Below are 21714 nucleotides of genomic sequence, written 5' to 3' on the forward strand. Positions count from 1 at the left end.
CACATGGCCACCAAGCCACTCCCGCAAAACAGGCCACACCTACAGAATAGGTTCTAAAAAGCTGGGGAGGGCAAAAACGCGATGCATGGGGGATTTGGGAAATGAAAAATGCATCTGGGCCTTTTTGCAAAAACTGGGGTGTTTTTGCCCTCCCCAGCCCTCAGGAGCACTCTGCAAGCTTCCCAAACCCTCTGCATGCCCTGTTTTTGCAAAACACAGGTGAAACACGGGCCCGTTTTTAACCTCACAAACCCCCCACGTGTCGTAGTTTTGCCCTCCCCAGTCCCCAGGAGCACTCTGCAGGTCTCCCAAGCCCTCCGTGTGCCCCATTTTTGTGAAAAATGAGATGTGCAGAAGGTTTGGGAGGCCTGCAGAGTGCTCCTGGGGGCTGGGGAGGGCAAAAACGTTTTTTTCTTGTTTACCTCTTTGAAATCTTGATGCATCTTATACTCCGGTGCGTCTTATAGTCCAAAAAATACGGTAACTTGGGGTAAATCACATTGTTTTATTTTCTCCACTTAGTTTATGATGTCCTTAGCACTTGCTGGCTTGATTCCTTTTCCTGTAATAACAGTTTTTTTCTGCTTTTTCACAGACAGGCTGTTTTTCATTTTTTTAATTTACTGAGATTTGAATAAAAAATGTTAGGATGAATTTGCTGAATGCTAAATGGTAAAGCAGACAAAAATATACATAAAAAACAAAATTGGCCCTTATTAATATTTTAAAATCTGTGCATGCACATTTAACCTATCAGGGAGGAAAATAATCAGTACAAATAAGAATTATGGCTAGATGTGTTTCACTATTTACATAAAGCAAAAACAAAACTTAATATCTTTATGTTGATTCATGCAGTTTTCTTAATTGTTTTTCCTCTCTGTCCCTTTTTGGTCATGATCCAAATTTTCCATTAGTCTAATTACATTCCAGTCACTTTTATTATGTAGCCACTCTACAAATTTGTTACTTAATTCACCTCTCTTCTTCCTCAGGTGGTACCATGGACATCTTTCTGGCCCAGCAGCTGAGGCTTTACTCCAAGGCAAGACTGCACCGTGGACCTTCTTAGTGCGCGAGAGCCTTAGCAAGCCTGGGGATTTTGTGCTGTCTGTCCTGACTGACCAGCCTAAACCTAGGACTGATGTTACCGGAGCCCACAGCCAAGAACGACTCAAAGTTACCCATATCAAGATTATGTGTGAGGTGAGAAGGAGGGAGAGAAGGTAAAGGAGGAGATAAAGAGGACTTTACTATCTGTAAGATGATATACAAATTATTTTCACCTCCTTATGTGGTTCCAGATGACAATCCAATTGGGAATCTCATGACCCTTAACAGTTCATCAATTAATCTATCATATTTCACATTTGTATCCATACATTTAATATCTTCACCAATGAAAGGTTAGTTGCACTTCAAACAAAAAGGGAATCAGGTTCCTAAAATAACCTTGTTTAGCCATAGTAGATGACAAAGGTAGCTGCAGTCACGTCTCTTGAGATTTAGGAGCTGGATCCTCAGGTGTAAGAGGGCATCATGTGCCCCAAGACGTGGGACTGGTGAAGTAAAGAAGGAATGTAACGTGTCCTTAGTCAAATGAGAGACCGATCTCTTGATAGACCAAGAGCTTGACTGTGTCTCTGGGTTTCATCGGTGCTCAAATGGAAGGCATTGACTCTGCGGTACACAGTCAGCCTCACAGCCTAAGTATAAAATGGCTTCTTATTTTGATACGGCAGAGTTTCTACTTATTCATCTGGAGATCCTGAGAAGGAGGTTAAAAGTTTAAAACGTCTGGTGAAACCTGGAGATTTCACTTCTCTAGAAATACTTCATTACTGTCAGGCTCAAAACCAAGAATGGCATTCTTCCAAGCTGAGACTGTTATTATTTAACACTTTCAGATGAAATCTTGACAGACTGAAGATTCTGTTATCTCAATCGACTATATACTCGGTGAACTATTAGGGAGGGTCTGCCTTTAAGAGCCCTCCAAATACAATGTTTAGTGTCCCAGAAGAGACAACTATTAAACAGAAAGTAGTAATTTTAACTCTTCATTAAGTGCCGTCTGCTAGGCAATGCCAGCGGGCGACACCTAGGAGTAGATCCTTCTCTGTGATGGGCCCAACCCTCTGGAATGACCTCCCCCCAGACATTCGAACTACCACCGACCTCCGTTCCTTCCGGCAAAAGTTAAAGACTCACCTATTTCAATCAGCTGGCCTGGCACTTTCTTAGTTTTACCTCCCGGGATTTATTTATTTTAATTGGGTTTGGGGTTTTATAGGTTTTTAACGTATTATATTTATTATTCTATTACAGTCTCACAACCTCCTTCACCAGTATTAATTTAATTGTTTATGTATGTATTTTACAACGTATTTTAGTGACTGTACACCGCCCCGAGTCCTCTCCGGGAGAGGGGGCGGTCTATAAGTGTGAATAATAAATAAATAAATAAATAAAAATATACTTAATCTCTACTTAGAGAATTTAGGCGGCTAGTTTCTCACCTCCAGGTAGAGAGGCATATTGATTTACCAGCCAAAAAGTGCTCCTTGTTACTGGTTTTGTGGGGATGTCCAATATCATTTGCATATTCAAAATTCCCCAGACTGCCATTAAGTATGAGTGCAATGAAATCCAAAATAGGCATTTCTCTGATTCTAAAATGTAGCTCCTAGAATCATTAACACCTCGGTCCTGTCTATGTCAAATTCCCTGTTCATTGTAATCGGGAGACATAAATCCCCAAAATCACAGAAAAGGAATGGATAATTAAGTAATAGAATAACAGAATCTTGGACTTTTTCTAGTCCAACCATCTACTCAAGCATTCCGAACAAATGGCTGTCCAATCTCTTCTTAAAAGCCTCCAGTGATGGAGCTTCCACAAGTTCTGGAGGCAAGTCATTCCACTAATTAATTATTCTAATGGTCAGGAATTTCCCCTTAGTTTTAGGTTGATTCTCTCCTTGATTAGTTTCCATCCATTGCTTCTTGTCCTGCCTTCAGGTCCTTTGAAAAATAGATTGACCCTCTCTTCTTTGTGGCAGCCCCTTAGATATATTAATAATGACAACTAGCTCCAGACTTGCAAAGAATCCTTCTTAGATGTTAAATAACAACAGAAGACAAGAAAGAACCCTGAAATCTTTCATTATTATTTTTCTGTAGTGTCTGGAGAAAAAGGGAATAGCAATTCTTGCAATCCTCTAGGTCTGTGATGGCAAACCTATGGCATGCGTGCCACAGGTGGCACGTGGAGCCATTTGTCAGGGCACGTGAAGCGTTGCCCTGTCAGCTCCAGCGCGCATGCGCACGCTGGCCAGCTGACTTCGGCCTTCTTTTGAGGCCATTTTTCACCCTCCGGAGGCTTCTCTGAAACACAAAAAACCAGCCCTACAGCCAAACCAGAAGTTCAGGAATTGACTTACGGTTTGCTCGTTGAGCCGTTTTTTGCCCTCTGGGGCCTTCAGGGAAGCCTCCTGAGGGCTCCGGAGGGTGAAAAACGGCTGTACAAGCAAACTGGAAGTCTGTTCCCAAACTTTTGGTTTGTCCATAGGGCCGGTTTTTTGTGCTCCGGAGGTTACAGGGAAGTTTCTGAAGCCTCTGGAGGGCCTCTAGGGAGGGCGGGGAGCCTGTTTTCACCCTCCCCAGGCTCATAGAAATTCTCTGGAGCCTTGGGAGGGCAAAAAAAGACTGCCGAAAGCGGGGGCGAGCGCTGGTTGCGCACTCATGTGCACAGAGGGGGACAGCATGCGCATGTGTGTCATGCCAGTGCATGAACCCCTCTGCGCTCCCCCCACTTTTGGCACGCAAGCCAAAAAAGGTTCACCATCACTGCTCTAGGTCTCCCGAATCATACTACTGCTGTGATGGTGAACGTATGGCACGCGTGCCAGAAGTGGCACGCAGCGCCCTCTCTGATGGCATGCGAGTCGTCGCTCCAGTTCATCTCTGCCAAACATGCGCGCCTCCCACTGGCCAGCTGGTCTTCAGGTCTCTGCTGTGCATGGGCAGGGTGCGTAGCATGTGCGGGGTGTGTATGCACAAGGGGCGGGGCACATGCATGGGGCCCATGCACGCATTGCATTTTGGGAATTTGGGCACTCAGTTCGGAAAAGGTTAGCCATCACTATACCACTGTATCAGTTTAAAATCCCAATTTGTGGGAACAAAGACCTCATCCTCAATAATACCGGTTCTGTGGGCATGGCTTGGTGGCTGTGGCATGGCTTGGTGGGAGTGGCTTGGTGGGCGTGGCAGGGGAAGGATACTGTACAGTCTCCATTCCCTCCCCACTCCAGGGGAAGGTTACTGCAAAATCCCCATTTCCTCCCAATCAGCTGGGACTCGGAAGGCAGAGAATAGATGGGGCCAGGGCCAGTCAGAGGTAGTATTTATCGGTTCTCCGAACTACTCAAAATTTCCGCTACCGGTTCTCCAGAACTGGTCAGAACCTGCTGAATACCACCTCTGCTCTGTATGGAACTTATGAGGTTATCAATAATTTACCCACAGCTATCTTTGCCTGGATGGATGTCCTTTGAAGCAGCTGTACCTTGGTTTCCCTTTGGAATGCTCTGCAGATTAAAGCACCTACATATATGAGGAACTGGAATAATAATGTTTTTTGTTTTCTAATTTTTTCTAGAAAGGGCAGTACACAATTGGGGGTACAGCAAGATTCCTCAGTTTGGCTGACTTAGTGGAACATTTTAAGAAGACAGGAATTGAGGAGGCATCTGGATATTATGTGTATTTAAGACAGGTAAATAAGCTATTACTTATCAAACTTATCCCTGAATTGTTCAAAAGGTAAATTTCATTATGTTGTCTAATACGGTGTATAGAAAGTGGTATAGATATGTAAATTCAGGCATTATCATGTATTCTGTGTGTGTATCTGTAATATGTGTGTGTATCTATAAATGTAACATTATTAGCATCAACAATATTATTCTCAAACTAAAGGCAATCTGTTCATGATAATCACAAAGCCAATTGTGCTAATAAGGTGTGCATACTGTATATAAGGTGAATTAATGAATTCTAAACCACTACTGAAATTTAGCATCAGATACATCCATGAATCTTAACTTCATGTCCTTGATATTTTTCATTCATCAACTGCTTTTCTCAAACTCTAGTTTTGCTTTAATAATTAGTCTTAACATCCCGTACAGAGAAATAAGTTTGTACAAAAATAAGATAACTGTGTGATTTCTTTGATTTTGGTTTTGCAAGTTCTATACAGTCAGTCATTGTGGCTTGCATTTTAGTAGGATTTATGAGCCTAGTCAGAGTAACTTATTCAATAAAGCATGACTAAGACCATACTTAGAGTGACATGTAAGGTGTAAGCCTAGAATTTTTCCCAAGTATTTTGTTGTCAAAATTTAGAACAAAATTCATCTGGTGTCTTAGTCGGTATGTATGTATGTATGTATTTATTTATTTATTTCGATTTATCAGTCACCCCCTCTCCGCAAAGGGACTCGGGGCGACGTACAATTAAATCAAATCATGTCCACCTATAAAATGTCCATTTTTCCAAAGTCAGATTGGGAAAAGTGTTTGATCCCTGCAACTCTCTTTATCTGCCTCTGGTATTCGGGGGTGGCTACAACTATGGATCATACTTAGCTTCTAAGAAAGTTACAGACCATCTGCAGGCTTCAGAGATATTCTTGGAAATATAACTTATCGCACAAGCTGATGCTTTGCCTATAACCTGCTAGTTTCTTAGCATTTATTTGTTTTATAAATTTAAGAAAAGATAAATAACATTAGGTTGGAGTAGGCATCTGACCAGTGACTAATTAAATTGATAAGGGAAATATCCATAGGCACCTTGATGCTCTTACTCTCTGTCTCAACGTTTCCTTTCTCCTTCTCTTTTTTCATTTCATCCCCCCATTCCCTCTCTAAGCCTTTCAATGCCACTCGAGTGAATGCAGCTGACATTGAAAACAGAGTGGAAATGCTCAAAAGGAGGAGTCAAGCAGAAGAGGCAAACAAAGGTGGTTTCTGGGAGGAATTTGATGTGAGTAGAGTTTTCTGCAGTGAACTATTCCTCGTGTTTTAGCCTCAGGAGTCAATGCTGCAATCCAAAGATTCATACATTATTTCTGGAACCTCTAGGACCGTGATGGCGAACCTATGGCACGTGTGCCACAAGTGGCACGCGGAGCCATTTGTCAGGGCATGCGAGGCGCTGCCCTGTCAGCTGGCCAGCGCGCATGCGCGTGCTGGCCAGCTGAGTTCACCTTTTTAAAAGCTATTTTTCGCCTTCCCCAGGCTCCAGAGGCTTTATAGGAGCCTGGGGAGGGCGAAAAGAGCCTCCCCCTCCCCCCCTGGAGGCTTCAGGGACCATCCCTGAAGCCTTCGGAACGCTTAAAACTATCCTCCGAGCAAACCGGAAGTGACTTCCGGGTTGCTCGCAGGGTGGTTTTAAGCGCTCCGAAGGCTTCAGGGACTGTCTGAGGCTTCCCTGATGCCTTCGGAGCGCTTAAAACGACCCTCCGAGCAACCCGGAAGTCACTTCCAGTTTGCTCGGAGGGTGGTTTTAAGTGCTCCGAAGGCTTCAGAGAAGCCTCCGGACAGTCCCTGAAGCCTCCGGAGGGCCTCCGGGGGGTCGGGGGAGGCTCTTTTGCCCTCCCCAGGCTCCTATAAAGCCCCTGGAGCATGGGGAGGGCAAAAAAAAACATGTAAAAATGGGGGGGTGTCGCGCGTTGTGCGTACATGCGCACTGGGGGGGTCGCGCATTGCATTATGGGTGCGGCATGCCCGCACTCGACCCCCCTGCGCTCCCCCCACTTGTGGCACGCGAGCCAAAAAAGGTTCGCCATCGCTGCTCTAGGAGCTCCAGTGATGATGGCTGTTGGGAGCTGTAATTCAGCAACATCTGAAAGCCAGAATTTCCTTACCCACAATACAGTTGTAGAAGAAATTAGGACTCAGACCAATGATGTCTCAAGCAGAAGCTCATTTCCTTATCATAGAAAGCATTACTCCCCAGACTTTTCTGATATGAAGTGGCCTTGGCCAACAGGGACATAATCAATAGTCATATAGTAATAGTGAAACACATCCTTTAATTGAACAATTTAAATATTTTAAGATTTATTTTCTCCCATCTCTTTTTAAATTATGGATGTGCCTCTTTTCTTCAGCTGTCAGCTGCATCTGCATTACTAAAATTTATCTTTATTTCTTCTTTCAGAGCCTGCAGAAACAAGAAACAAAGAACTTGTATGATCGACACGAGGGTCAAAGACCAGAAAATAAGACCAAGAACCGTTATAAGAATATCTTGCCCTGTGAGTTTGGTGTTCAACCTTGCTTAGCTTATGCGAGTAATACAATCAAATAACTAAGATGTAAATACTCCTCCTTTTACAGTTGAAATATTACAAGTGTATCTCTGCTTTTCAAAACAAACAACTCCATAAAAATTGCAGTTAGCATGGAAGCAAAAGTCTGGTTAGCACTTCATTGCATGTTGCACAACCTTACATAGATATATTGCCTTATGAACTAACCTTTCTCCTGATGGATAGTCAAGTTGGCCAGCTTGGATGCCCAAATGTTTAAAGGGAAAACTTTTTCAGCTTTAGCAACTAGCAACATTATTTCTTTATTTTTATAAAATTTGACAAGAATGAAAAAATGCTCCATAGAATAGAATAATATAAAACTGGCAGATACCTTTAAATGATTTAAAACAAGACTATATATTAAAATCTAAAACAAACAAGATAAATGTGAGAAAGTAATGGGATGTGACTAAAACTAGAGAGGGAGGAGCAATAACACAATTCCAACTCTTTAGGCTTCTTCCATGGGGTTGATGAGTAATCTATTTCCAGGGGTGGGCTTCAAAAATGTTCTCTGCCCGGTTGCTGGGTGGGCGTGGCCATGGTGGGCATTGCCTAGTTGGCTTCCTGCACCACAGCGTGGGGGGGGGGGGGAAAGCATTTTCACCTTTCCCAGGCTCCGGAGGCTTTCCTTGAGCCTCTGGGTGGGCAAAAACTGCCTTCTCTGGGCTCCAAAGATCCTCTGGAGGCTGGAAATGGGCCTGCTAAGGGCTTCCCCCCCCCCCCCAATTTTCCCTCCTTTCCTGGATGGAGAAGGAAAGGCACATTACCTCTGGTCTTTTCTGCAGGATGTTAGAATCTCCTTGAAAAGAAAGAAGTAAAGGAACTGAATAACAAAGCCTTGCATTCCAACTAAGTAGTGTTATCGAGGTCAGAGTATTTCCAGTGCTATTTTGGAAATAAGAATTTCAGCGCTATGTTTTCTGGTGCTTCAGATGAGTCGTAGGAAATAAAAGCTGTCCCCTGCCATTTATATGTAGAAAATTTACTAAAGTCCCTTTCACAAATGGTGTGATTCTTCAGTGACATGTTGCTTGTCTGATCTTCCAGTTGACCACTCCAGAGTTATTCTTCAAGACAGAGATGTGAATATTCCTGGGTCGGATTATATCAACGCCAACTACATCAAGGTGAGGATTAGTTTACCCTGCAATATCTGGAGAAAAGAAGGGATGGGAATTTTTTTTTTTTTGAGGTTTTTTTAATCTCATCTCTTTATTTCTTGGCAGAATGAGCTTTTCAGTCCGGAGGAATGCAGTAAAACCTATATTGCCAGCCAAGGTTGCCTGGAGGCCACCATTAATGATTTCTGGCAGATGGTATGGCAAGAAAATTCACGCCTTATTGTGATGACCACTCGGGAGGTGGAGAAAGGACGGGTAAGTAGACAGACAGACAGACAGGTGATAGATAGATGATAGATAGACGATAGATAAATAGAAAGGTGTATGGATATAGAAAGATAGATAAATAGATAGATAGACAGACAGACAGACAGACAGAGGAAAATGATAGAGAGAGAGAAAGAAAGAGAAAGAAAGAGAGAGAGAGAAAGAAAGAAAGAAAGAAAGAAAGATAGATAGATAGATAGATAGATAGATAGATAGATAGATAGATAGATAGATAGATAAGGTTACTAATCTCCAAAATATGAGCTGAACATTAACAATCTGTACTGATGAGAGAATCAAGACCAAACAGGACAGAAATATGCTTCATCATAATTCTTTACTTAACATTGAATTGGACTTCCACTAAAATCACTTTGGCTATCCTAAAAACTGTTTCAAAGCTGCACTTAAGGAGAAACCTGTAAACTTGTTTAACTGCTTTCAACGAAGCTCTAAATTTAAATAAAGTTCAAATGGTGCTCTTTCAGTCCCGCTTCCTTATCTTTTTCTGGTTTCCTAATAGAATAAATGTGTTCCCTACTGGCCAGAAGTAGGAAGCAGCAAACAGTACGGGCCATATATTGTGGAAAGTATTGGAGATCGTGAGGCGATAGACTATAAACTCCGACAACTTCGGCTTTCACCAATCAATAATGTGAGTACCTGAAGCCTTAGAACATTTCCCTCACGCGTACAACTTTTGGCTCCAAACCTTGGTGGGAACTAACAAATGAAAAGGAGACAGAGGTATAATACTTTCCCCCGCGCCCCAAGTTTGATCTGTCCATCCTTTGAGCTAGTCTGAATAGGAGTCCTTTTGATGATGACTTCACACAAAAGATCTTGGCTGAATGGACACCACTTGATCTCCTTCCAGCCATTGATTGAAAGCCTTCATTCTCAATGATGTTTGGTATCTTTCCTAGAGGTTTGTTGCTTCCTTCCCTCCGCCACCTGCTTGCAAGGACTGTATATACTGACAAATGTTTGCTAGGGTTTGAGTTATAGTGGATCCTAATGTAGACTGCAGCTCAGAAAAGCAGAGACATAGCACAGGAAGCCATACCCACCTCCCTAATATGTCATCTGGAAGATCTCTTAGCTATATCAACAGAGGGCTGAAAAGGCTTCATTTTGGGCAGAAGCAGCATCTCCTGGGAAGCCACCCTTTTCTCCTCAAACCCCAGTGACAGAATTACTTTGTCTACAGCAGGCATGTCCAAAGTGCGGCCCGGGGGCCAAATGTGGCCCTTTTTCAAATTGCAAGCGGCCCGCAGCCTCTTCTCCCCACTGGAGTTATTTGTTTAGTCTTTCATAAAATACCGTATTTTTCGGAGTATAAAGATGCATCTTTTTCCCCTCAAAAAAGAGGCTAAAAATCTGGGTGCATCTTATACACTGAATCCAGCATTTTTTGCCTCCCAAAACTCTGCCCCCTTCACCAAAATGGCTGTGCATAGCCTTTAGGAGGTTTTCAGAGTGCTCCTGAGGGCTGTGGAGGGCATAAATGAGCAAAAAACGGGCCGTTTTTTTGCTCAACTTTCCCTCCCCCCAGCCCCCAGGAGCACTCTAGAAGCCTCTTAAGGGCTATTCATGCCCTTTTAAAAAAAGGCCCATTTTCACGAAAAATGGGCTGTTTTGGGGAGAGTGCAAAAACTTTTTTTTTAATTTGCCTCTTCAAAATCTTGGTGTGTCTTATACTCCGAAAAATACGGTAGTTAATTCGCATTTAATGTTAAGGGTTCAAAGAATGTCAGGCTGAATGATCGGCCCCACACATTTTTACCTCACCAAATCTGGCCCTCCTTGCAAAAAGTTTGGACACCCCTGGTCTACAGTGTAAGATGGCATCCACTGCCATATCATATGCTGAGAGATGGATGTGAAAGTAATGCAGTCACTAGTGAGGAGTAGAAATAATACTCTCATGTCTCATCTCTCCCCCAACCTTAGTAACTTTTCAATTAAAAAAAAGAACACCACCAGAAAAGGAAAAAAGGGAGCCCTCTGCTCTGATGGGAGGCATCATTCCTTTTAGTCCAGTTGGACAATGGGGGTAGAAACAGCATCACGGGGGCCAAGGATCCTGCTTTTCCTCATTGGAGAATTACATTAAAGAGGAGAGGGAAGAGAACATGAAAATTCAAAAAAAGCATGTCTTCTTAAGCCATTGCTGACTGAATCTGCTCGTTTTGTGGGTTCCTTTGGATGCATAAAGAAGCAGGTGGAAATCAAATGGACAGGCTAACCTAAAGGTGTATGTAAGTGTAGAAACAGGCAATGCAAAGAAGTGGAGTTTTGCATTTATCACCTCACAAACTGGGAGAGACAATATAGTAGATGGATGGCAGTTCAGTCCTCCAGAACACATCCCCTCCAGCAGCCAACACCCAGAGAAGCAGGAAACCATCAGAACCAAATACTCTAATGAAGGAGCCATTAAGAAGGAAACCTGCTGTATATAAAAAACCAGCAAACCCCATTCTCCCTCTGTCATGGATGATATTACCTACCCTGGTAATGAAATGTCTGCAATAAAACAATAGTTTCAGGGAGCATCAAAAACCCGACATTTCACACTTAATGAGCTGTGTTATATTTGCGATGAAAGTCCTGTAACTATGTTTTTAAAACTGTTTTTAAATTTTTCCTTGAAAATAAGGAATATCATTTCAGGAAAATAGAAAACTATCATTTTAAAAGTCAGGAAAAAAATGAAGCAAAATTGCTCTGTGCATGCAAGTAAACAATACAAGGCAGCAAGGGGGAAATATTACTTTTTTTCCTTGGTTTCACCTCCAGCTTAATGCAGGATCCATTTTTCAGTGTTAACAAATCCCAGCTGGATGTTTAAGAGAAGGGGAAGAAACATTTATTCCTCTTCCTGAGTTTCCTTCATTCAGAACACTTTAGAATAACTTCATCAAGATTGCAAGCACTGCTCTTTTGCAGGAATATTCTGCCAGATTTTGGGTAAAGTTGATCTCAAGATACCCTTTTTAATTTATTTGCTCTTTGGCACTTTCTTTGGTCTAAGCTTTAACACAGAACCTGGTACAACCTCTGAGATACAGTATTAGATGAACCCATGGTTAATGGCAATGAATAAGCCATTACGAAGCCCAGTGCATGGAGGCCAAATGTACCAAGGTCTGGAACATCTGTTCCTGAATGAGAGTTGGGCAGAGGAAACCTTCTTTGTCGTCCTGAAGTTTCTGGCTGACTGACTGGCAGAAAAAGAAAACTCATCTTCTACTGTCAATATCAGGAGCTTTGTGGGCGTGTTTTTTAGTTACTGCAAACAGGAACAGCCCAGAATAGAAGAAAAAAACAGAAGAGATGAGGATGTGCTTTGTATTCACATATTAGGGTGAGGCTGTGAGAGACATCTGGCATTACCAATACCTGAGCTGGCCAGACCACGGAGTGCCCAGTGAGCCTGGAGGGGTTCTTAATTTCCTTGATGAACTCAATCGGATGCAGGAAAGTGTCCCAAGAGCTGGACCCATCGTAGTGCACTGCAGGTGAGTGATCTGCTGCTAATGGGGGCATACTGTGAAATATACCACAAAGAAAACTCTGCATGCTACTGGGAATTTTATTTATCTGGTATCTAGCAAAGCAGACCATGTTTTAAAGTTTAGCTTCTTTTTAAAAGTTTTTAAAAAGAAGATAAGAATCAATACAAACTAATAAAATGAAAGAAAAAGGAAATCAAATAAAAAGTGCGAGGGAAAAAGTAAATAAAAAGAAAGGAAAAAGATACAACGAAATGGCTTCCAATTTTATATCAGCTACAAGAATAATTATAAATTTACCTCTTTCTCTAAAGCTACAACATATCTCTCTTCTTTCAGTAGTCTGTCTTGGCTAATTATCAAAATCATAAATAACACAATAACAGAATTGCAAGGGACCTTGGAGGCCTTCTAGACCAACCCCCTTCTCAAGCAGGAGACCCTATTGCCTGTGATGGTGAATCTATGGCACACAGAGCCCTCTCTGCAGGCACGAGAGCCATTGCCCCAGCTCAGCTCCATCCTGCATGCTGCACGCCTCCCTACCGCCGCACGTGCATTGCATTATGGGCGTGGGTGCGTGCGCATGCGCTGTCATGCACATGAATGCTTTCAGCACACGATGACAAAAAGGTTAGCCATTACACTGCCCAATACCATTTCAGACAAATGGTTGTTCTTAGAAACTTCTAGTGACGGAGTAACCACAACTTCTGGATGCAAGCTGTTCCACTGAGTAACTGCTCTCAATGTCAGGAAATTTATCCTTAGTTCTAGGTTAGATCTCTATTTGATAAGCTTCCATCCATTGCTTCTTGTCTTTGCCCCAGGTGCCTTGGAGAATAGTTGACCCCCCTCCTCTCTGTGACAGCCCCTGAGATATTGGAAGACTGCTATCATGTCTCCCCTAGTCCTTCTTTCTCTTAAACTAAACATACCCAGTTCCTGCAACCGTTCTTCATATGTTTTAGTCTCCAGTCCCCTAATCATCTTTGTTGCTCTTCTCTGCACTCTTTCTAGAGTCTCCACATCTTTTCTACATTGTGGCGACCAAAACTGAATGCAGGATTCCAAATCATGTGATCTTCACATGATCTTGGTTCTATCCCAGTGGTGGTTTTCAAACTTTTTTGTTACCGGTTTGGTAGGCGTGGCTAGGTAGGGGATCATGTGACTGAGTGGGCATGGCCAACATAACATCACTCATGTCTATGCCCATTCAGTCACATGAACCCCCAAACCACACCCACAGAAAAAGGTAGGATTTTTTTGGAATTTCTATCTATCTACCTGTATGCTGTCCTGCCCTCCCTTCACCCCATTCCCCTCCTTTAGCAACTCCAGCCCTAGCCCTGCTTCCTCCTCCCCCCACCGCCTCTTTGCTTGGGCTGCTTACTGTCCTCCTGTCATGGCTGTTCCAGATTCCGGAAGACAAGCTGACCTCCGGTAGTTTTTGGTGACCCCCAGCCAGCTTCCGCTGCTGGGAAGCAGCTGGCAAAGAAGTCTCCCAGCTCAAACTTGCAAGGCAATGGAATGCATGTGCACGAAGAACAGAGTGGCAGCGGCTTTTTGGGCGACCTCCGGTACTTTTCGATGGTCTGCGGCCAGCCGCCACAGTCACAAAGTGGCTCTCAAAGAGGCTTCTTTGCCAGCTGCTTCCCAGCAGCTGCGGCTGGCTGGGGGCTGCCAAAAACTACTGGAGATCAGCTTGCCTTCTGGAATCCTGACCAGCCACCGCAGCAGAAAGGTAAGCAGTGGTGGTGGTGGGGGAAGTGGGGCTAGGGCTGGGGCTACTAAAGGAGGAGAAATGGGGCAACATGTGTGACTGGCGAAGGGAGAATGGGTGGTGAGAGAGTGGCAGCTCCGAGACATGGCCAGAGCCCGGGAATGGTGAATTCCCAAACCCAGCCGAGGCAGGCAGTGGCTCCGGGGCATCAGGGAATGGCACGTCCCCGCGGTCCCAGTCCCCAACCCAAGGCAAAGGGTGAGCGGGCGGCATGCTTACTTACTTTTGGTGAGCTGAGCAGAGTGGGAGAGGCACGGAAGTGACTGGCGAGGCATGTAGCTCAGCCGCATGGTGAAGTGAAGGCAACATATATAGGACTGGGATGGGCGGGGCAAGTGTTGAGCAAGCGTTGAGCGGGTGGGCAGGGCGAGCGAGCGAGTGTCGAATGGGTGGGTAGATTGAGCGAGTGTCGAGTGGGCAGGCAGGGCGAGTGAGCAATGACCAGGTGACCGGTTCAGGGGCATGGCCAGCCAGCAGTCACTACCAGTTCCGTGACCCATGCCAAATTTCTGCTACCGGTTCACATGGACCGGTGCGAACTGGTTGAATACCACCCCTGTTCTGTCTCTGTTGATGCAGCCTAGGACTCTGTTGTCTTTCATTTCTTCTTTCTCTTTCCCATAAAAAGTCTATAAGAAGTTTCCATCAGTAAATATAGATATTGTTTTTTCTTTAATTTCTCTAAAACCAATTTTGTTGTTTTTAAGTACAATGACAATAAAGATTATACTTATACTAATCAAGGAAATCCACTGGGCCTCTCAGTGATTTCCATCATCTTCAGCAACCATTCTTTCATTGTAAGTTTTGCCAAATAACAAAAACAAATTCCCATGCATTTTTTCCAACAATTTGTCCATCAGAAACAAAAGAAAGTTCTCCAGTATGATTTGTATCTTAATCTTTGAAATCACCTAAATCAACATGTTTATTTGAATCCCATATTTTCTAACTTTTTTACATGTCCATCAAGTATGATAAAATGTCCTTTTTTCTTGTTTGCATTTCCAACATGTATTTGAAGTGCTTTTATGTATTCAAGACAATTTCTCTGGTGTCATATCCCTATGGTACATCACCTTATCAAAATCCTTTTTAAGATTATAACGTAGTTAAATTTCTGTCCTTTAAACCACATATTCTCCCATTCCATCTGTATTTTATAACCAAAATGTTTAGCCCACTATCATATATTCTTTTACTTGTTCTTCTGTTTTAAATATTAATAAAAGTTTATACATTTTAGTAATTATATGTTCATCATTTGTATACAATTTTATTTCATACTCCATTAACTCTTTTGTTTAGATTAGATTTTTCTAATAACTGTAAATAAAACCATTGGAAGCTATGTCCCTCTGCCACCCATTTATTTTGTATACTGCTTTACACATTTCTAGGATCTTATAATAAATTAATCATTTGTATTAGCCTATTAATTTTCATCTATAAAATGCTTCTTGTGGGGAGAACCACAAAGTTTTTGGGAAGTCACAACCTGGATTTGTGCCTATTCAATTTTCTCATTAACGCATATTTAACAAATGATTTTTAAAATCTACAACTTTGACAAATACCCATGCCATCCATATCTCATGCTCCAGGAGCCTTCTGTTTTTTGGCATCACTGACTCTTTCATCCAAACTGAAGTGCAAAATGAAATTTCAATTCTACTACAGCCATCTTCTTTCCTTTGCATCCTGAAACCTTTTATATTTAATTTGTGGTTCCATGTTTACAATTTTAGATGTATCTTTTTGCCGCTGTTTAAATGGTGCATCATTTAAATTGTCAAAACACATATTCAGTGGCGTAGCGTGGGTTGTCAGCACCCGGGGCAAGGCAAGTAATTTGCGCCCCCTAACCCGTGGATTTTAGCACTCGAGTCTCTTCCACTGCTGGCACACACACCACTCCACAGTGGGCGGCGACCCGGCGGCTGGGATCGGATTTGCACAGCCAGCACTGCAGTGAGAGAGAGTGAGTGAGCCAGGCAGGGGCAGAGAGCTGCGAGTGCGAGCGCGCCCCCCGCAGATGTTGCGCCCAGTGCGGCCGCCCCCCCTGCACCCACCACGCTACGCCACTGCACATATTGTCTGAAACAAAAACACCATTCTAGGTAGAACATTCATTTTTATTACATCACGGTCTCTCCAGCAATGACAAATGTAGAGACCTGCCCAGCGAATTGCCAAAAGTTGGACTCGACTTACAATAGAATAGAATAGAATAGAATAGAATAGAATAGAATAGAATAGAATAGAATTCTTTATTGGCTGTGATTAGACACACACGGAATTTGTCTTTGCTGCATATGCTCTCAGTGTACATAAAGTAAAAATACATTCATCAAGAATAAAAAGATACAACACTTAGTGATAGCCAAGGTTACTAATAAGCTATCAAATCATACTAGGAAACAATAAAAACAATATAAATTGAAAGATACAAGCAACATGGTTATAGTCATAAGTGGGGAGAGATAGATACTAGGAAGGAAGAGAAGAAAATAATAGTAATACATTTTTGGTAAAATATTGACAGTGTTGTGGGAATTAATTGTTAAGTAGAGTGATGGCATTCAGGAAAAAACTGTCCTTGTGTCTAGTTGTTCTGGTGTGCAGTACCTTATCATGTCGTTTTGAGGATAGAAGTTGATAATGGATAACATCATCTTCATCCTCCTCCTCCTCCTCAACATATCTTTTAAAACTAATACTATGCTTAACATATTTATTTTAAGTGGCATACAATTATATCTGTCATTGTGATGTCTGATTTTTCTTCATAAATTCTTCATGTTTTTTGTTAACATCTTCATCTTCTGTTTGTTGATCTTAAAACTGACTAATGCACCAAATTCTTTTAGTTTTCCCATTAATCTTTGAATTCCATTAAAGGATTTGCCAAAACCAACATCCAATCATCTTCAAACCCCTTAACTTTTCAGTCTCTTTTTAATTACGTCTCTTTATTCCCATAATTCTCTTACCTTGTTTTATATTTGGCTCTGGAATTCTAGGAGTTGAAGTCCACAAGTCATAAAAGGGTCATCATTCCCCTCCCCTGCTTTAAGTATTCGTTTATATTTTTTCCAGAGAGATTTCATTTGCTTTATACAAGTTAGAAAAATATTGATGAAATGTCTTTTGCTTGGCCACTTTGTCCTTTAGTACAGTATTTACCTCTTGTAGTTTCAATGCTATTCCATTTCTTTTTCTTTTAGTAATTTATATGCCAACCATTTCCCTGATTTGTTTGTGAACTCAAAAACAATTTTGCTTTTCATTTTTGTTCCCATTTCTCTTGCTATTAGCATAGATAACTGTAATTGTAAAAGCCTAATTTGTTAGGGATTTTTTTTCCTATAAATTTATTTAATTATTTTCTTTTTATCTCATCCAAAAGAGCTTGTGTTTTCTTTTGCCTCTTCTTTTTGAATTCATTATTATGTTGTAAGAAGTATCCTCTGATAAAAGTTTTACTTCCAGTGAAGGTACTTAAACCAGTATCTTTGTTAAATCATTTTCACAAAATTCTTTCTCTTTACAGTCCTCCACTATTTTTTTCTCCTGAAAAATGTCTCTCCCAAATGTAAATTAGTCTCCATCTAAAAGAATTGGATTTCCTTTTACAAACCAAACGCACAGGTTTATGATATGAAAGTCTGCTAATATGTCTACTTTAGAAACCTTATTAGACAAATTATTTGAAATCCATATCATATCTATTCTTGAAAAGGACCCATGTCTTTGAGAAAAGTAGGTGTATTCTCTTGAATTGCTATTTCTTTTTTGTTTCCATATGTCCACAAGCTAGAATGCTAGAGTAGAATAGAGCTGGAAGGGACCTTGGAAATCTTCTAGTCCAGTTCCTTGTTCAAGTAGGAGAACCTAACCATTTCAGACAAGTGACTGTCCAGACTCTTCTTACAAACCTCGAGCAATTAAGAACCCACAATTTTTGAAGGCAAGCTGTTCCACTGGTTAATTTTCCTCGCTATTAGGAAGTGTCTCCTTAATTCCAGGTTGCTTCTCTCCTTGATTAGTTTCCATCCATTGTTTCTTGTCCTGCCTTCTGGTGCTTTGGAGAATAAGTTGACCCCCTCCTCTTTGTGGCAGCCCCTCAAATACTGGAATACTGCTATCATGTCACCCCTACTCCTCCTTTTCTCTAGACTAGCCAACTCCAAATCCAGCAACTGTTCTTCATATGTTTTAATCTCCTGGCCTTTAATCATCTTAGTTGTTCTTCTCTACATGTTTTCCAAAGTCTCAACATCTTTTTGGTAGTATGGTGACCAAAACTGGATGCAATATTCCAGGTGTCTTACTAAGGTTTTATAAAGTGGTACTAATACTTCCCATGTTTTTGATTCTGTGCCTCTGTTTATACAACCAAGGATTGTATTAGCTTTTTTTGGCCACACTGCTGGCTCATATTTAAGTGATCATCCACTAGGATACCAAGGTCCCTCTCACAGTTACTGTTTTTGAGTCAGGTTTCACCTAATCTCTAGTTATACCTTTGTTTTTTCCTGCCTAAATGTAAAACTTGGTTTTTTTCTAACATGAAAATTCATTTTGTCCAATAGGGCCCATTGTTCCTTTTGGATCCTGAGCTTGTTTTCTGGGGTGTTGGCTATTCCTGCCAGCTTAGGGTCATCTGCAAATTTGATGAGTTCCCCTTCTAAACCCTCATCTGAATAATTTATGAAGAAATTAAAGAGTACTGGGCCTAAAACAGAACCTTGTGGTACCCCACTGCTTACTTTCCTCAGTGTAGATGCAGTACCATTAAGGACTCCTCGTTGAGTACCGTTTGTCAGCCAGTTACAAATCCATCTGGTGGTGATGCTGTCTATTCGATATATTTTTCTAGCTTACTACGGAGTAGGCTGTGATTTACTTTGTCGAATGCCTTACTGAAATCTCGGTATACTATGTCCATAGCATTTTGCTGGTCTATTACTTTAGCCTAAATTATCCATCAAATCAGATAAAACATTTAGCAATTTGTCTTGAGTTTCCAAGCTCCCATTCTTGAAGAAGGTAGTTGAGAAGATGGCTGCACTGCAGCTTCAGAGGCCCCAGAAGAAACTAATAATTTAGATATTTTCTGGTCAAGGTTCAGGCCAGGACATAGTAGTGTAACATTATTGTTTACCCTTGTTCATACCTCTGGAAGAAAGAAATTGAAATGGCCCCTACCCTGCTCTTGACCCTGAAGCCCTGGCTCTGTCCCATGAGTGAAGGATTTCTTTGGATTGATGCAAGGTTGGTTGTGGGCTGTTTCTCCCAGGAGAACCACAGATCTCTCCTTGATTCATTTTTTTTTAATATACTGCATTATTGTTGTTTGTCACCCAGAATTTTCAAGAATTGGGCAACCTAATTAGTGTGATTAATAAATAAATACTTCTGAGGTTTTATTTGAAATGCTGCAGTGGTGTCTTGTCAGGTGACAAATCTAGGCATAATCCACCATGACTATTCTGACCTCTCCACTCCCGTTAGTACCGTTGGCGCCAAGTCTGTGACTTCTGTGCCCACTGGTTCACTAGTTTGGTGAATACGAGGGCCACTACTTTCTCTGTGGTAACCAGAGGTGGCATTCACCCAGTTCTCTTTGGTTTGGGTGAACCGGTAGCAGCGGCTGTGGGAGGCTCTGCTCACCCGTCCCGACGTAATGTGTGAGCATTGCGCATGCGCAGAAGGGGGGCATGGGAGCACTCGCATTTGCGAACCAGTAGGGAAGGTAAGTGAATCCCACTGCTGGCGGTAACCCTCTAGATTTGTTAGATTTTGGTGCAGATCTCTAGGAAAATATAAGACATAGTTTAAATGGTCTGTTCCTGAGTTACTTCCGTTTGTGTATTTTGCTCTCAAGAATGTCATCGTTGGCTCAGTTCTTGTTAGTGATTTTAATATTTTACATAGATTTGGGCCAACCCCCAGTTCTGTTTGTGGAACAGTCATAAAGTGACATAAACAAATTGAAATGTGCCTATTTTGTGCCTGGAATGCACACCGGTGCCCATAATCCACATTTCTTCCTCTTTCCACAGTGCTGGGATTGGTCGCACTGGGACCATCATTGTCATTGATATGACTGTGGATATGATTTCCACCAAAGGTGAGACCAGTTTGAATATCTGACCTTGCATTGGCTGAAGCTTCCATTTTTGCTTCCCACTAGTTACCTGTAAACCTTCGAGATGCTATGTAAAAAGGGGAGGAAACACCATACAGGGATAGCCAAGGATCACTTAAGGCTCTCTCTCTCTCTCTCTCACTCACTTCTCTCTCTTCTCTCTCTTCTCTTTCCTTTCTCTTCCCTCTCTCTCTCTTTTCTCTCTTCTTTCTCTCTTCTTTCTCTCTTCTCTCTCTCTCTCACTTCTCTCTCTCCTCTCTCTTCTCTTTCCTTTCTCTTTCCTCTCTCTTTCCTCTCTTCTTTCTCTCTTCTCTCTCTCTCTTCTCTCTCTTCTTTGTCTGTTCTCTTTCTTTTCTCTCTCCCCTCTCTCTTCTCTCTCTCCTCTCTTCTCTTTCCTTTCTCTTCCCTCTCTCTCTCTTTTCTCTCTTCTTTCTCTCTTCTTTCTCTCTTCTTTCTCTCTTCTCTCTCTCTCTCACTTCTCTCTCTCCTCTCTCTTCTCTTTCCTTTCTCTTTCCTCTCTCTTTCCTCTCTTCTTTCTCTCTTCTCTCTCTCTCTTCTCTCTCTTCTTTGTTCTCTTTCTTTTCTCTCTCCCCTCTCTCTTCTCTCTCTCCTCTCTTCTCTTTCCTTTCTCTTCCCTCTCTCTCTCTTTTCTCTCTTCTTTCTCTCTTCTTTCTCTCTTCTCTCTCTCTCTCACTTCTCTCTCTCCTCTCTCTTCTCTTTCCTTTCTCTTTCCTCTCTCTTTCCTCTCTTCTTTCTCTCTCTTCTCTCTCTTCTTTGTCTGTTCTCTTTCTTTTCTCTCTCCCCTCTCTCTTCTCTCTCTCCTCTCTTCTCTTTCCTTTCTCTTTCCTCTCTCTCTTTTCTCTCTTCTCTCTCTCTCTCACTTCTCTCTCTTCTTTGTCTGCTCTCTCTTCTCTCTCTCTCACTTCTCTCTCTTCTTTGTCTGCTCTCTCTTTTCTCTCTTCTTTCTCTCTTCTCTCTCTCTCTCACTTCTCTCTTATTTGTCTGCTCTCTCTCTCTTTTCTCTCTCCCCTCTCTTCTCTCTCTCCTCTCTCTTCTCTTTCCTTTCTCTTTCCTCTCTCTCTCTTTTCTCTCTCCCCTCTCTTCTCTCTCTCCTCTCTCTTCTCTTTCCTTTCTCTTTCCTCTCTCTCTCTTTTCTCTCTCCCCTCTCTTCTCTCTCTCTTCTTTCTCTCTCTTCTCTCTTTCTTCTTTTTCTCTTCTCTCTCTCTCTCAATGGGAGACATAGCAGGAAAAAGGTTGGCAGAGCCCATTAGGGTAGAGAAGTAGAGAAAGACCCCTAATTAGCCATGACAGGGAAGTTGCTACATCTACCTTTCATTCATTTACCTTGGCATTTATAGAGCCAAGCCCTGCATGTGAAGAGATCCATTGAAACTTAAATCCTGATCAAGTAAATATTTAATATATCAAGGTTGAAATTCTACAGACCTTAAGGAGGCTACTACAGGTATCTTTAATC

General features: G+C 42.1%; 1 protein-coding gene across 8 annotated transcripts in view; it reads left to right on the plus strand.

Annotated features, from left to right (window-relative positions):
* The window catches only part of PTPN6 (protein tyrosine phosphatase non-receptor type 6), a 50776-nt gene that overhangs the window by 24148 nt on the left and 4914 nt on the right, over positions 1-21714 (plus strand). For all 8 annotated transcript variants that reach the window (XM_081945799.1, XM_081945798.1, XM_081945801.1 and 5 more), the window contains 9 exons: positions 996-1206; positions 4664-4780; positions 5942-6055; positions 7235-7331; positions 8439-8518; positions 8618-8767; positions 9303-9434; positions 12149-12303; positions 20152-20219. In XM_081945799.1, the coding sequence (XP_081801925.1) occupies positions 996-1206; positions 4664-4780; positions 5942-6055; positions 7235-7331; positions 8439-8518; positions 8618-8767; positions 9303-9434; positions 12149-12303; positions 20152-20219 (1124 nt within the window). The remainder of the gene's footprint in view (positions 1-995; positions 1207-4663; positions 4781-5941; positions 6056-7234; positions 7332-8438; positions 8519-8617; positions 8768-9302; positions 9435-12148; positions 12304-20151; positions 20220-21714) is intronic.

Source organism: Natrix helvetica (genome assembly GCF_964273705.1).
Source record: "Natrix helvetica genome assembly, chromosome: 2".
In the NCBI taxonomy this organism is placed as follows: domain Eukaryota; kingdom Metazoa; phylum Chordata; class Lepidosauria; order Squamata; family Natricidae; genus Natrix; species Natrix helvetica.